This window comes from Ambystoma mexicanum, chromosome 7p (genome assembly GCF_040938575.1).
Source record: "Ambystoma mexicanum isolate Mex_15411 chromosome 7p, UKY_AmexF1_1, whole genome shotgun sequence".
NCBI classification, from domain to species: Eukaryota; Metazoa; Chordata; class Amphibia; order Caudata; family Ambystomatidae; genus Ambystoma; species Ambystoma mexicanum.
The window spans coordinates 922,990,268-923,007,663 of NC_090939.1; the positions used below are offsets into that span (position 1 = coordinate 922,990,268).

At 44.6% G+C, this 17,396-nt stretch overlaps 1 protein-coding gene across 1 annotated transcript in view; it reads left to right on the forward strand.

The window, feature by feature from the left end:
• The window catches only part of DCBLD2 (discoidin, CUB and LCCL domain containing 2), a 621,557-nt gene that overhangs the window by 520,131 nt on the left and 84,030 nt on the right, over nt 1–17,396 (forward strand). Inside the window, exon 11 of the mRNA XM_069637211.1 lies at nt 3,252–3,392. Within this exon, the coding sequence (XP_069493312.1) occupies nt 3,252–3,392 (141 nt within the window). The remainder of the gene's footprint in view (nt 1–3,251; nt 3,393–17,396) is intronic.

Here is a 17,396-nt window from a genome sequence, read left to right on the forward strand (position 1 = left end):
CTTGCATGCTTTTCTATGTGTAGGATATTTGCATGAAACTGGCAAGCGAGTCATGCTGTCTTTGAAGTTCTTGGCAAACTTCAACCTTTTGAAATCGGTACTGGCCTGTAAGTGAGCGCACCAAGGTGACACTGCTTCTATGTTGTTGTCATTGATACCTGCAAGCTACCAGAATATTTAATATGTGAACTATCTCCTTGCTAAGCAGCAGGGTCCCTTTCCCTGGTGGCATGGAAGAGGTTATTCTATTAACCAAGCCACATGGTCCAGTGTGGACTGATGGAAGGTGCACTGTTTTGGTTATCATAAAATGGGATTTGGAGACAGTCAGCAATCAACATTATGCTGTGCATTAGGAATGGTTTAGTAGTTGTCTGGGCTGTGGCCAAACAGCAGCAAACTGGTCTAGAATGCCTCTGTGTGGATTCAGACATGCCTTATCGCCAGTTGTTAAAGGCTCGATGGGTGCCCTATCTAGCATCAAATTCAGTGACTCATCAGTGGAGGTGCAGGATGAATGGAAAGCCGTGCTATTTGTGTAAACTCTTGCCTTCGTTTCCTGCTTGCGTATGGGGATGGGACCTTTACAAGACCCACCGTGTTTAAAATGGTTTCTGAATGTGTCCTAATGCTCCATTATACACTTTCCCAAACAGTTATTGGTGCATACATGTTTGTAAGGCACTAGTTTGTTTTGAAGGCATTAGGACATATTTTCTTTTTGAACCTTTAACTCCATAGATTCCTATGGAACCCCCTGTCTTAATTTTTTTAACACTGTCTCGATTTCTGAAGGTCAGTAAAACCATCTGCTTTACTTCCCTTGCCTGTTTTGCTCATTCTTATGGGGAAACTGACTAGTCCTGAAGACTGTCAGTACTGAGAGACTCTCTCTTTTTTGGAATGCTTGTATTTTTACAATGCCCCCTTATCGGGAAGTGCAGTTAGGATACTTTGTATTTTTACCTGATGGCGGTCTGGTTATTTTGACCATGTGCCTAAAACAAGGGGTTGGCAGCTGAGGGATTTTATTATTTATTTATGTATTTTTTTATTTTTGTGATATTTTTCTTGTGCACTTTTGCATTTACAGAAAAGGGATTGTAAAGGTGGCTAGCAACTTTTAAATAGCCGTGCCACAAGATTTTCGCTCGTCCTTTGGCCGTCTCGTCCTTTGGCCGTCTCGTCCTTTGGCCGTCTCGTCCTTTGGCCGTCTCGTCCTTTGGCCGTCTCGTCCTTTGGCCGTCTCGTCCTTTGGCCGTCTCGTCCTTTGGCCGTCTCGTCCATTGGCCGTCTCGTCCATTGCCTTCTTCCTGCCTTGTCAGGTCAGGAAATGCCATATATGCCTGGTGAAAGATGCTGCTTTCTTGGGCAAGTGGGCTTTGTGTGAGTGGGGTAGAGGGAGGAGGCTTGGACTGGCTGGTCCTAGTCCACATCCTCTGGTGCCCAAAGGTATGTTTGTGGATGGATGTGATGACCAGTGGTTTTTCCGGACTGGACAACTCTGGACTGTTTGAATGTTGCAGATCCTTCCCATTGGTGAGTTTGGGCTAGCTCCCAGACTGAATCTTCGATAAAAGGAGGGCTCCTGCAGCTATTCATCATATCATTGGAACCAAGACTTCTACGAAGAGCAGCCTGCTGTCGACCTGAGGATACCCCCTAGAGCAGCCTGCTGTCGACCTGAGGATACCCCCTCTGCAGCTGTCCAGATCAACTCTGTTTATTGGCCCGGTGAAGCTCTGCTCCTCTGCTATATCTCAGAAGACCCTCATTGGTGCTTCGACCCTTGGATCTGTGGGAACAAACAGTCTCAACCCCTCTCTGTGGATCAACACCTTGGAAGCCTTCCTGGACCACCCGGTCGACTGACCAGCTCTCTTTTGGGCTACCGCGCTGTAGCCGTCGTCATTCTGAGTAGAGCTTTGGGACTCACAGGATCTTCAGTTTATGCCTTAAGTCGGCCTGTCCTCGCAATTTCAGCCTTTCCATGACAAGGGGAGTGGAGCGGAGGCTGCTTCTGTGTTCACCACTGTAAGATCACCTGTCTCCGCCTGACCATGGTGACCTCCACTGGAACCATCCTTCTGCAATCCCGTGAGGTGCCCTGAAGGGTCTCCACCGCTGAGGTAGTCTTCTTCTTAGTTTGGGGTTGTCTTCAAGAAGTTGTCTGGGATCGTCTGGAGAGGACCGCAACCGGCTCCCGACATGAAGTGATCTCTGAACCAAGGACAGAAGATTGGAGCCCCAGCGATTTCCATAAGGCCTGCAGTGTCGCCTAGAAGAATCGGATTTGGGGTGGGAGGGTAGGGTAAGTGAACATACTTATTTTTGTACCCCCATCTCTCTATAGGGTAACATTTGTGGTGAGCCCTTGACCCTAAACCTTCCTCTGGCCTGGCCTTTGTTTGTCAAACCTGGGTCAAGGATCCTGTCCTAAAACATACCTTTGTAATAGGATAGAGTGGGGGTAGTTTCTTCAAATAAGGGATCTACTGACCTTAGTTGAAAGGACTTTCTAAACCACCACCACATCCCACTGCATCAGTTCTGAAATAACTTCCCTGGAGAAAACTCAGTGGAACTTCTGACTTATTGGGCACAAGGTCCCATGCATCTTGGGACTGGACTTCATAAGTCGAGGCGACTGGGTTGTGATTATTTTCTCTTTTTCTTGCTTTTCATTACTTACCGATGACTACTGGTATCAAATATCTCTAAAGGTGAATGTATGTTTGTGTGATATGTTTTTTAAGTACAATACATACCTGTGATTTGTGTGCTTAGAAATACCTAATAAATGTTTGTTCATACTTACTGACTAACTTCAATTATTGGTGATGTTCTGTATGTAGCCCTAGACCACTCTCACACTTTTCCTGAGACTAAGCCTTGACAGCTGATCCACCTATCTTGATTGGGTTTTGGCTAACCACTGTGTCTTCCCTTTTTACCATAAATAGGGTGGCCTCCGAAATTCCTCACTGCAGTAGCTGATTCTGGAAATCCACCTTAACAGAAAACTAGCTCCTTGTAACAGCAGTAGCAGGCTAACACTTGATAAAGTGTGAATGCCGCCCAATTTTGCACTTGATTAAATACCCCTCGTTTACATGAAATCTGTTGCACTCATTTTCTATTCTAGAAGTCTAATTGTGGGGGCTGATTTTGCTCCTTTCTGTTGAAATCATACAATTATTATTTTCTTGGGTCGTCTATAAATAGCTATGTTTTGCCATTTCTTTTCAAAGGTTGGGTTCCAAAACTTACCATAGCGCCGCCACCACCTCCTCTCAAACCGCGGTCCCGAAATGACATTCCTATTCTGACTGAGAAAACGACATTCCCTCCGGAGATCAAAAATACAACAATGACGCCACATGTCATCAAAGGTATGGATTTAGTTCTCTTTATTTATATTTGGATGATATAGTTGTTGAACTATAAAATATTTTAATAATAATTGCTCTGTAGGTAACTGGACCATTTAGTTTTTATGTAGCTCTTACCACTTTTCTCAATTTTAGGCGATGAGAGCACATATTCACACAATAAATGTTAGTTGAGACAGCCAAACGCCTTCCCCCCTCCCTAACTAAAGAAAATGTAAGTATGTATATTACATCTAATTTGAAATATTTTTTTAAAAAATAGATGGCACCCATTATTTTTCTTTTAAGTTTCATTATTTATTTTCTTCATAGCTTTTCTCAGAACAGCCAATTTAGATACACATTTATTGCACATCACAATTATCAACTTGGTGGGTGAGCAGACATTTATTCTGAAGAGGAAAATTAATATTTCTTATATAGCGCTACACACCCGTAGGTCTCGGAGCGCTGAAATGACAGAAGACATTATTATCCCACGGAGCAGTACTCAATTTATCGACTTCGGAAGGATGAAAGGGTGACTTGATTATTCCGGGAATCGAACCTGCCACAGCAGGCTGCACACAGATAACAGCGGCAAGCGCTTAGGGCACTGTGCTATCTGACTGGCCCGAAAGCCCAAAAATCTTTCCCATGGCTTTCTGCAGCTGTGAAATCTGAAAAGAAACCATACTCCACACAAAGGACCTGATCTCAAGTGGCCACTTACACACTAATACTAAGCCTACATCAGATGAGCTCTGGATCATTGGCAGCTATCCAGTACTTTAGTCCTGCGTGTCTTGGAAAAGTCAACCATTGCCTAAATGTAGCAGAAGACCAAAATCGCTCTTCCCTTCTCAATCAAGGCCTCTCTTTGCTGTTTAAGCAAAATGAAAGCTGCACATCCTCAGAACTCACTAGATAATGTTTAAAGCCCATTAGAGGAATGCCAGCTTGATTCTAACTGGGCTGCAGCACAGGTACTCTTCTTATCGTGGGATGACTACCTTCTCACCCAGACAGTAAAATATGCTCTCAATTCTTCATGACTTTTTGGGCACCCTTGATACAGTGAATCACTCAACACTGCACACAACTGTGCACACTCCTGTGTGTCGCTGCAGCATTGTTCTCTAGCGGTTCAACATCTTTTTGCACTAAGTAAGTAAAAATAGCTTTTTAGCTGTCATCCCACCACACCATGGAGTTCAGTTTTTGATTGCTCTCCCTTGTTCCTTTACCTTCTCTCATTGCTATCCTAAGTATTTCTAGCCATAAATGTGCCGGATAGGTTCAAAAGTACACAAAAGTCACAGTTGCCCGACTGACTATTAATTGAAGCATATTACAACGTTAAAACAGTTTTAAACACATAAAGCAGCCCAGCTCAGCACCATCTGAAACCTCTAGATACAAAGGTGACAACCTCTTGCAAGTCAAATGACCATCACATAAAGACAAGTCTATGCCTAAAAGTTCCATTCTTCAAGTAAAAAACTACTAGTACTCTTGGGCCATCGGGCCTACCACAGCTCGGGAAAAATCCTTCTCCATTTCTAACCCAGTAGTTTGTAGATGCATCAATAGACTTCGCCAACATTTTCTATCATTGAGGCAGCCCTGTTCCTTAAGGCTTCTCAACATTGTCTTATCTTCTTTAGCTCATAAACCATTCAAGTCAATGTCGACACCAGAGATTGAACTGGTTACATTAAAAAGAGTATTTTTAGTAGCCATTCCATCCTTCAGAGGGGAGGCGGCATGCTTTAAAGCCCTCTGCAAAGGCACCCTTCACTGTGTTGCACAAAGTAGTCCTCAAACGCAACCTTGATTCTTACAGTAGCTGGTTCAGATACAAATACATTACCATGAGATTGCTATCCCTGCATTATTTACCAACCCTTTTGTCAGACCCAAAGAGGTCCTTCACACGAAGTAGTTGTGTAAGTCTTCAAAGCTATTAATCACTTTCGCTGGTGCTTCTCCAAGCCGGCAGGCTTCTAAGGAATTCTCTCAAGATGGATGGTTTTCTGAATTCTAAAGTGTAAGGAATCTTCGACCCCATAAGCGGTTGAGAGCTCATTCTCTTGGCTTCCAGTTAACAATTCTTTTACGTTGTTTGTAAAGTGGCTACACTGTCTTCTTTGCATGCTTTTTGAAGGCACGCCTCACTTGATACCAGCTCCCGTGCAACTGCTCAGTTTGGTCAAGCGGTTCTCTGCACATTTTTTAACTAAAATTGTCTTGTTTATTTTTATTGTGGTTGTTTCCTTGTCTTCATTCTACCATTAAGTTATTGCTTGGGGACTCTCCCATAGAGTGAGGGCAAGGTGGTGGTATGTGGAAGTAAGTTAGTGACTCAATGTAGTAACTACTGTACTGCTAGACCTTAGTCCCCTTTCCTCCACACCCGCTCCCTTCATCCTCCTAACATAAGTGCAGTCTAGCTCATAGCTTAAACTAATGAAAAAGGACTAACGTGGGGAGCCAGAGTAAAGTCTGAGAGGGTTGACCACAGACTTGCACGTTCTGGCTCCTTAAAGTATTATACGTTAATTCTGTGAAGGGTGCTTTGGGCAAACTATTCTGCAGCTCTGGGATCCAGATATACAATTTGTGTGAGGTAAGGGGACTATGTGCTATAAATACAGTAGTGACTAGGGCAAGCAATTATAACTTTCTATGGAAAATCCCCAAGAATGTGGAATACTCTGCCCCCGCTTTCCAATTTGCTCTGTCCCTCCTCTTCAGAAAGGAACTCGAAACCTTCCCCAACAAGGAATCCTCACAGGTGAGCAAGTAGCCAGCCCTCTGCATCCTTCATGACAGCCATCCATCAACATCATCTTGCACTCATGTGCTTATTCTTGTTTGATAACATTGCACAGTGGCCCCTGCCATATCAGTCTTATTTCAAAATGTACACACTGACTAGGTCAAGGAACTTTTACCATCTATCTCTTCATTGCCAATCCCCCCCCCCCTCCAGTATTAACCTCCCGTACAGGTCTAACAATGTCAGTTTCTCCCCTTGCCAAGTACCTTGAACCACCAATCTCATCAGTGTGCGGACTTCTTTTTACATATAGACTTTTATTGTGAACAATATTCCTGTTTGAGAGTATAGCTCTCTGGCCTTTACCATAGTGCCTAGAAAGAAAATCGGTTTGTGTGTTGGTGTAAAAATAAAATCCTTGTATTATGAACTGAACTGTCCTCTGGGCCAATACTTTGTCAGCCTCCAACCCCTTCCCCCGGGGTTTTGGGAGAACATAGCTCTTCCCCTTATATCTGCTGCTGGGGTGGCCTTCTAGTCTGGGCCTGTGTTAAGTCTTGTTAAACCCTTTGGGTCCTGGTCAGTGCTACACAATCTGTATAACTGTTTAAAATGTTGAGGTAAAGCATTTGTCCATACCTTTTGCTATTGTCTCCTAGCAGAATTCAAAGCGGGTCATGAATACACATTTTAAAGTGTCATTTAATAAACGAGTTGCTAGAATGTACGCAAGGCCAAGTAAATTGGCAACATTGGACAATATAAAGAATGCGGTCGATAAGTTTGAGGTAATGAGAGCAGCCAGGGAAGTATGGAAAGGTATAGGACATTGCTGATTAGCAAGGCAATGAAGATCTGTATGGGCGTGATTTGGTTGCTTGTTGCAATTGGGGAACAAAGAAATGAGGGTCAAGCTTGTTTCATGTCCAACAGTATGTGCAACTCCAAGATAGTGGGCGTGGCCATTCTCCCTGAACATAAATTGCAAAATAACCATGTTTGGCATCGCGCAAATGCATTTTCTTATGTCTGCGGATTTAACAGTTTCATCTTATTTAAAGGTTGTGTTGGAAAGATAAACTTCAGCGATTAGACCATTAGTTATGTGACCAAAGAATGGAGTTGTGGTACTATGGTTTTGTATAATGCATCAGATATGTTTGTACACTTGGCATTCAACACTAACAGCTACTTTTTACTACGGTCCTTTCCTGGATTCGTTGCATTTTGCGACAGGAGCTTTATGAATTTGTGGGGGTTGGGGGTGGGGGAGGGGGGTAGTCCCTTGGAGATAGTTCTCTTGCTCACAAGGGCAAAGAATGGTGCAAGGTCGCCAGAGAGGCATCTCTAGAAATGTGTTTATTGATCCAGTCGATGGGTTTCTTTGCTCAGGTTCCCTTAGCTGTGCCTCGTCGCCGGCAAAAAAGGTATACATGAGATTGCTTCCATTGCCTCAAAGTGAGAAAACTGGTGTTTATAAGAGTATTGTACTAGACATGTTTCTTTTTAGGTTATGTTTGAAAATAAACATTACTTTGCAAATGTTAAAAGGTTGTATCGATTTCCCTAGTGTTTCAGTTTATCCTCATGGAGGGGTTGTAAAATGAACCCTTTGGTGTTTTGGTTGGCCTGTTATTTAGTAGGCCTTGGAGATTGATCCCCTCACAACCAGCACAACCAATCAATGCTAGAAATGCAGTCCAAGACTTTTTTATTTGTTACTAAAACTCTGATTGGTTTATGAATGGGCTGCACCTGATGGTAAGGCTTTCTTACCCAACTGATGTCACCAGTGTTTGGTGCTGCCTGTATCCCCACCCAGCCCCCCAGTGCTCATGTCTTTTCTCTGCGGTACTCCACATAACTTTGCTCGTCTCTTTCTGGCCCTCTATTCCTCCTAAGATCCCTCCTTATTGCTGGGTCCCATGATCTCATTGTTCCCCTGTACCGTTGATGTTTCTATCTGTTGGGCTGCTTCTCTTCTCCAAAAGCCACCTTCTTCCACACCAAGCCTCCTTCCATGTTGCTAGCAACCTCTGTTTAATGCCCGCCTGCTCTTTGGCCTGTCTTGACGACTAATAATTTTAAACCCGTTGGCAGGTGGAATTACTGCTTGATAATAGTATCATGGCTGTTGTTCAGGCTGGCATGAACTCCTTGGCCACTGGGTCATTACCAGGCGATAATTCCCCTTCACATCAGGGGTCATTGCTTATATCTACTGCATTCCAAACATTCTGACTACAGAGGCCAACAGCAACACAAAAGGCGTTTCTCTGCATTCTGGATATATACCTATGTCATTTCCAAGTATTACTTTTTTCATAGCATACTTACAGGTAGCATCAAATTGAATGCACTAAAGTGCAAGGTAAAACATGTATCCTTGCTTCCTTTGGTACCTTGAAACCGTTCACTTTTACATTATAGCTAATGCATGTTCATGCTAAAACTGGAAGTTTAACCAAATTTCCAATAAAAGCTTATAAAGACAAACTTGTTATATAAATATTATGGAAATAAAACACATTGATTTACTAACAAGTGTTTGTATGCACCACAACTCCAAATTCATACTGCTGATAGTATTGTGCGAATAGCCTTGTAGATATCCGGATGAGACGCCACCCCCCCCTGCTACTTCCCCCCCCCCCCCGCCTTCAAGGCCATAATAACTTTTGCCAAACAACCCCAATGTTTCTAATAGCTCACTTTTGTACACTTCGATAATGGGCTTGGATGGTTTTGTCGAGAGCAAATGTATTTTTGAGCCGTATCCAACCACACCACTGGAGTAACAGTTAAGTAAAGCTTTCCTTATGTACGTCTGACCATAGTATTGGCATTGCCGGGTTGAGGGAAAATATTGATTTCTAGCTCCTTGATAAAAAAATATAGGGCGTTTTTTCCACTATAGATGTTTGCTTCAACCGTTCTTTTGCATGGCAATGTCTAATCACCTTGATGGGGCCCCCCTTTCTTACACTCAAGTATGCCCTCATTTTTTGTATCAAGCCTTTTAAAACTTGTGTTTGTAGTAGGTCTATTGTCCCTCTCAGTGAGGGGAATTCCAGTCCTGTTCTGTCTGCCTGAGAGATGTTCTGGAGCGCGAATCGCAATGAATTTTGCCGTCCTTCATGAATACGACTACTTTGGCCTCAAGGACGGAGTCCCCTTTGAGAAGGGTACCTGCCAGTTTAAACCTACTTGGTAGACCTTTTTTACTCCCCGAGGTTTACGCCTATCCATCCATCTGTTTAATTAAGGTCACAAAAGACCTTGGTATAAGCAGAAGTCCTGAACTCAGCATTGTCTTTCTTTTTGAAAAAATGCAATCCAAGTGAATTCCTCTGCTGATAAATGGCATTGATTGTTTGCTCATGTAAAATCCCTGGCATGGCTTTTTACATTTTTTTATTTACCTGAGCAGACGTGAACATGCTTGGTCGTTTGATGGCAGCTGGCATCTTAATATTTTCGGGTACTTATTTTATAGGAACATTGTGGAAACCTCCCATTCCTTGCCTCCTTTGGCTCCTATCCTCCATCTCCACCTGCACTGCTGTCCGTCCTATCAGTCATGCCATGTAGTCATGCTGTGACAAAGTCATGGATCTTACCCTGTCAATGGGAGCCAAAGATGCCAGAGAAGATCTGGGGGAGTTGAGGGATACCCCCTGCCGTGTGTGTGCATTGGTGTCTCTTATGTGATGTCTCAGCCTCTGTCCTGCGTATTTCAAATTGTTTCAGAGAGCCGAGGAGTTCAATGCAGCCTGAGGTACCAACAGAAGACCCACAGACTATAGTGACCAGAATGCAAAAGACTCCTTGGAAACCTGGGGTGGATCCTGGGAAGCAGCATAACGCAAAGAACCGACATAACAACAATGCACCTGGGCCCAATGGACAATGCATGTAACAGGAGGAACAGGCTGGTTACTCAAATGAAAATGGACTAGGTTTCCCTATTCAGCAGCCGAATAATAAACCCAACACCCACAGTGGGAGTCCCAGAATAACTAAAAAGTAATAGTCGGGCACAGGTGGCGCAATTGGCGCCAATTGGGATTACTGCCATAGTAAGGGTATACTAGGGAACACACCCAAAAAACCATTTGGACAGTGACGTTCATGATCAAGAAGGGCCAGAGAGAACAACCCGTGCAGGAGGCCACATGGCAAGCTGGAACGAAATGGAAAATGACAGGTGTGCATAAAATGGTCCTAATGGAAGACTTCCTTGGGAAACTCCAGTACACAATGGAAGGAGATCGGAGGAGTTGGGATTACCATAGCTAGAGCTTGGCCAAGGGAAGCCTGAGATTTGCGTAGCCAATGGGAGCAGAGAGAACATACTAGTTGGGAAGGAGACGGCTACAAAGAGTCGGTCTGCCACGAGAGGTGTTTAGGTGAGGTTGGAGAAAACCAAGACCAGAAATTAGTGTGCAGCAGTTGGAGGAGAACATGGAGACTTGTAGGCTCGTTTAGAGAGAGTGAAGATAAGGTGTTGGGATTGAGGCAGTGGTGCCAATTTGGCTGTTTGTATGTAGTTGGTGAGTGTGTGAGAAGAAGTAAGAGTTAGGGGAAGTAGAAGTGGTAAGGAGGAAGACTTGTTTAGTGAGCAGGGCATTGTATCCTTGGGTGTAGTTTATCGAGCAGGGCTCTATATATCTGGGGCCAGCACACTGAGCAGGTCATTAATAGTGATAGAAAGACAAACTCAGGAGGAAGGTGGAGACATGAGAAGGGAGAGAAGTGATGGTCAGGAGGCAGAGTATAAAAAGGAAGAGATGGGATTAGGAGGTTGGAGACATTTGTAGTGAGATGTCGAGTAAGGTTAGAGGTTGAAGGATGGTCAACTGTCATGGTCATCGGGCCAAGGGCGCTGACCTTACAAGATCACACACACTGGGCCAGGGTGGACAAGAACAATAAATAAAACAATTAATTTGGGTGAAAAACATCTTTATTATGGACATAGCACCTAATTTCTGGTGCACCGTGTGTTCAACAGTGGAACTTTCATCTTCACAGCAGCCCCACGTGCACTCTTGGGTGGGGCTGCTGCTACTGGGTTGCCTGGCCCGTGCTGACTCACTAGGAGTGGCAGGAAAGCCAAGCCTAGTGGGCGTGCCCACGATCACAGCTATATAAGCTGCACCAATCCCTGAGGCAGATGCTTTGCGTTATTCTGCACTTCCATGCAGCGTAACACTCACCACCGCCTGGAATTCAACTTACCTGGGGAGATCCTGTCCTCTACATCCATACTTACCATCTGGAGGATCCTGCTCTCACCTGTAAGCTTCTTCCTGGCACTGCGGCTCACCTGCAAACATTTATATTTATATAGCGCGCAGACAGCCCAGGGGCATTGAGGCGCTGTTACTTGTAAGAGCTTAGTTACAAAGGTACAGGAATGGTAGCAGTCGTTGGTACATTATAAATACTGCAGACATAATTCTATACTTGCAGCTTATGCAATTGGTCATTACATTACAATTTATGCAATGGGTCATATGTATAGTATTCATGCTGATACGATGGAACTTATGTGAAGAGGATGGTTTCATAGCTTTACGGAAAGCGATGAGGGAGGCCTCACCTTGGATTGTGGGAGGTAGGGCAACATCTCGGAGCGCAGACATCTTCCTGGCACAGCGGCTTACCTGCAAACATCTCGGAGCGCAAATATCTTCTTCCTGGCATCGCAGCTCAACTGCAAACATCTCAGAGCACAGACAGCATTATCTGGGCACCGCGGCACGAAGCGCTCCATCCGCCATCGCAGTACCTCCAAAATAAAAGCGAAAGACAAGGTTAGACACTTAACAGACATTAAGTTTAAGGTTGCGCTACCATTAAGCCTTGCGCCTTCCCTTAAACCATCACTTACCTGTTGTCGGACATTACGGTTGCATCCATCTTCCGCTCAGCCACGTTCCGCGCCTCCACAGCCGCTGTTGGGCCCCATTTCCATCTATTAGGGAGAAAACAGAGAGGAAGGTTATTCAAGGAAAAACAACAACATTGAGAGCAATAACATCAAGACAGAAACTAGAAAGGGGAAAAGACAAGAGACATTGAGAGAAAGCAGAAAGAGGGGAAAAGACAAGACATTGGAAGACACGGACCACCCAAACCGGGGAGCATAGTCGCAGCTGGACTGGACTACTACTCATCAGGGATCAGTGAAGGAACTCGATCAATCAACCAGCGCCCATGCCAGGAGTAGCAGGACGGAGAGCTCATTATTCATACATATCAGGTGAGCCTTATGGGCCGGTACGTGCCCACAGAAATCACACCTTGGGTCGGAGGGTTTGGGAGGTACAACAGTCACCTATTAGCGGACTCACGTTTTCCCATATCAACGCAGGAGCAGTGCCACCAATTGTCGCCGCCTGCAGCTTGTCCGCAGGGGAAGAAATCAGAAGGGGGGTGATTTAACTCCAGGGAGGGCTGCAACTGTGCCCCAACGCCTCTGCAGGGACCAGGTGAGCGTAACATCAACCAGACAATATGGCATGCCAGAGAGATCAAATGGCCCTTAGAATGTCCTGGGAAGTTAGAGAGACACAGCAACTGCCTGTAGGCTCCTTTAGAACAGGACACGCTAGACATTAGGGGTCACCTTGGCTAGGGAGATGGGGGTGTAGGGTCCCCCTCCAAGGACGAATGAAAAGATTAATGGATCAGTCTTGCTTCTTTGCTCTGGTATCTCATTTTCCCTGGAGAAAGTTGCTCTTGTCCTCTCGTCAGCAAGTCATGCTGCGGTTTGTTGTTTCAGAAGCTCTTGATTTTTGCTTTGCATCAGATGGAGCTTTTCCAAGTCATGTTAGTTTTTTGTGCAGCATGTTTGTCACTCAATGGCTTCACAAGTGTCCAAGAAATACTGATTTTCTTGTTCTCTCTTCTTGTGAATGAACTTAAGTAAACTGTAACCTTGCCATTTCCCATTATTTGCAGTGGCGTGATAAAAAAGTTAAAACATTTTTTTTTCCCTTTAAAAATGCTTTAATAAACACTTTCAAACTGTATACAGTAACAATACATTTTGGAGGAATAACCAACACATCGAACATTTTTCTTCAGACACATTTCCACATTTTGCCTCCTTCAAGTACCTACTGTAGTGAATCAAGGTGAGTGTCAGTAAATGGGGGTGTCTAGGGAGTTTATTTTTTGCATCCAAACATAGACTACAATCTTGCCTTAGACAAATGGGAATCCATGCAACATTGTAGCAGTGGGTTCAACGGTGTGGATTTGTATAGCCGAACAAACATGCACACATACTTACCATCAGCCTCACAATCAGCCTTATGTATAAAGATAATCGTTGAAACCATATTTACTGTGTCACGTGACTCATTGAGAACATTGTCACAAGGCTTCACAGAGGTCACTGATGGAACACGTAGTGGCTCGCAAAATCAAGTGTGCATATTGGTAAAGGGCAGCATTTTTTGGTGATTGGCATGGTTCCACAGCTTTGTGTATTCGCTAGTGGCATGTTTCCACAGCTTTGTGTATTCGCCAGTGTGTATATGAAAATTGGCAGGCATGTTTTGGCAATATTCACTCCAAACATTCTAGCTTCCTTTTGCTGTTACGTTTTGCCATTACTAGATTAAAGTGACTTTTGTTGTGCGTAGAAAATGTGCATCTGGAAAATTGTGCCTGTAGTACACACCGCGAATGCACATAGTAAGAAAGGGTCCCCAGTCACCTTTCGACCCCCTTCGTATCTTTATTGTGGCGTGAACTACATTCCTATCCTTATGAATGTGGTGTTCTACTCTTCGTTGTGATGAGGAAACTGGAAAATCATTGATGTGTGCTATTTGTGCTCGTTGGACTTTCTCTCCTGAAGCTTGGCTTAGTCAGTTTATTTTTATTTTTTTATTTTTTGTAACGTTGAGGAGCACATATAATTGCACTTTTGAAGCAGGTAGTGTCTTGGGATTGCCCGGAGAAGGCTGCATACCTTACCAGAGGCAGCTCAGTCTTGGTGAATCTTTATTTTTTTTTAAAGCTCATCTGCTGTGAATGTGATTAAAACACATTTCCTCATGCCACAGGCATTGTGTGGGATGATCTTTCCCCTGCGCAACCCAGCCAGTCATTGGCCACCCTGACACTTTATTGAAATCTGTACATTGCCCCCTGTTCTCCAAGATTAGTGGTCTAAAAGTAAAATCCAGCAGTGTGTTCTTCCAAATGGCTAGCTTAAATGGATCTACAAATCGAGACAGTGGGCTTTACATTGGGAACACAGCGAAAAACGTCAGCATTCTAGGTACATTTCAGTAGCAGAATGTTGCAAGCATGCTAACAGCATTTGTGAAGTAACTAAATCTTAAATCAGCAAGTTGAATTTCTCTGTTGGGTATTCTGACAGTGTATGGAGTTCGTATGTTTTTTTTCTTTGTTATTGTGCAGAAGCTATTTAGCTTTCTGTATCTCCTCTGTCTCGAAAGGTCTGACCCTTGCGTTGATTTTGCAGGACAAGGAGGGACGGGAAAGGGTTTGTAGCCTGGCTCGTGTGTGGCTACACCCCTTTCTAAGTGTAAACTGGGAATGTTTTGCTAAAATTAGCTGAGTCTAAGGCAGAGGATTCTGTGGCTAGCGTGCATTCCTGTGACTTTATTGACGACTGCTTAATAACACTTAAAAGGCCACGACTAGGCGACATTTTGCACTTTCAGGACCTCGTCCAGATGATCTCTGAACGCTACAGAACACCCCTAGCTTTTTGATTGATACCCCAACATTTTGACGGATAGCAAAGGCATGACTATGTGGTACTTCAGACATTCACAACACAAACTGCCACTAATGCGCTCTTTAGTTAACCTTTACACAGCTGTATTTTGTGCTACTGGCATATTTTGTTGCTGGTGCTTCCCTCTGACTCAGCATTCTTCCTTTCTGCCTATCTGTTTGGCCTCCCACAATAACTTGTAATATAAAAATATTTACTTTTTTTTATTACTGAACAAATGAGCTTGTTAACTCGGCAGTTTATGCGATTTTATTTTGCCTGTGTCAAATTCCAGTGTGTGGACACATTGTCTAGAAATGCCAAGTTTAATTGTTTCTGTATTTGAAAGTTGGCGATTGATATATTGTCATGAACCTGGACTGGGTATCAAGAAACCAGTTGACTAAGCCACTGAAACCCCTTAGACCTCAGAGCAGATATAACAACTTAAATCGTAATGCTCGGAGACACCCTAGAGACGACCGAGAAGCACAACAAAATAAGGGCTGGTGTGTGTGTATAAACTTTTCACACTATCCCTAATCAAGACATATATCGGAGGAATTACACGCCGTCCCGAGAAAGTTGATGATTTATTTACCCAGGAAGAGCACAAGAGGCCACCTATAACCACCAGGCTCCTTGTACCTTAGAACCAAAAAAATAAGGCAGAAAATCCCCAGAGACTAGGGGAAAAATCGTCCATTCACTTTGCAAAGGGAAAGCCCCACCGTAAAAAAAAAATAATAAATAAAGGTACAAGGACCCAAGAGAAAAGGAGTGGGGGGGGGGTTGGGGGACCAACAAGTCTCCTGTACTCTTGCAAAGAAACCACAGTTCAAGTTACAAGAGTCAAACCCACACACGACAAGTTGGGAACCACAAGAAAAACTGAAATGTGTGAGAGAAGCACCAACGGCTCTGGTGCAAGAGTGGATGAGCATGAAAAGAACAGGAGAGGTAAAGAGAGGGGTGTGGAAAAGGGGGTTGACGAGGGATTCGGACCAGAGTATGACAACAAAACGGTAGATTGCGGAGCGTAATAAGCACAAGGCTCAAACAAAATCCAAGGCAGGGAACAGGAATAGATGAGGAGCCATAGGATTGAAGGGTGTCATTGCCGAGCAACATTCACCACGTCACCTTCATTTTTCAATGTTGATGACTCAGAAGAAGATGGACCTCTTCCTTTCCTTTCTGTTACTCATACGTCCCGTCCCCTCCATCCTTGTGGCCGTCCCCCAACATCGGGACAGTACCCGAACCTCTGTCAGTGAAAAATTGAGCTTCCCCTTTAAATTTACCAGAACGTGCATCGGCACGGCCCCGGGAATAGAAAAGCTCTGAGACCCCGCCCTCCGTCACCTCACCTCAGTCCCTTTTCCCACACGGATGGTGTTGGATCTGGCAGCTAGGCACAGTAACTAGCTTTCCCCGTTCTTTGTTTTTTGATTATCTTCACCTCCCTTCTGTGCCTTGCCTCCCCCAGCGCATGTTTGCTGGAGGAGGCTTCATGAGATGCGCATCCTGCAATCTCTGGTTCCCGGCCTCAGACCCCCATTTGCTCTGCTTTGAGTGCCTGGGGCCCGACCACCGCTGGGAGGCTTACATGGCTTGCAGCTCTGTCACTGAGCCTTGAAGAATAGTCTTTTCCGCTAGAGGGAGATCTTCCATTCTTCTCCTTCTGGTCATCTTAAAGAGTTTGTCACCAGGACCCCACGTCAAGACAAGGTAGTTCCTTTGTTTAGCCTGGCCCCTCAGCATGGAGACTCCTTCCCGGGGTTTTCAACCGGGAAGGGTAGCATGGATTCTGGTTCTGGCATGCCCAAGGCCGTTAAGGCTACCGGCTCCCAAGCCTAGTGGGCCAGGGGCTCTTCCAGGTGTTTCATTGACAGACCAGAGGCCAGTAAGGTTACCGACTCCCAGGCTGAGGAGACCCAGGGCTCTTCTGGGCGGTCCACAGAGGGGCGATGCAGCTCATCGTCCTCTTCGCACCACGGTGTAAAGGATCGTTGTGTTCTGCTTCCAGGAGTCGGTTCAAAGCACGATCCAAAAAGACTACCTGCTCTGTAGCTGGGGCGTCCACCCTACTGGAGCCACCTTCACAGTAGTTATGTAGGGCGATCCGACTACCGGCCCGAGGGCTGTGGGCCTACCAAAGCCATCTGAGGTCGATGCTCATGCTTCATTATGTTCTTGATGTACCATTATGCAGGTTAAATCGGACACAGTCAAAGCCCTCATCCCTTGTATTAGCTGCCAGGCTAATCCCTTGAGTTAACAATTTAGAGCCCACACAGCTCAGTGATAAATTTAATTGAGCTACAATTTCCTGCATTACATCCTCATCTATTGCACTGAAGTCTTTTTGTTCAGAAAAAAATGTTAACTTCTTTATCAGGTTTAGGCACACATGTTCTACGATGACTCAAGTGGCTCCGATCCACATATTGCTTGGCAGACACTGAGGCAGGGG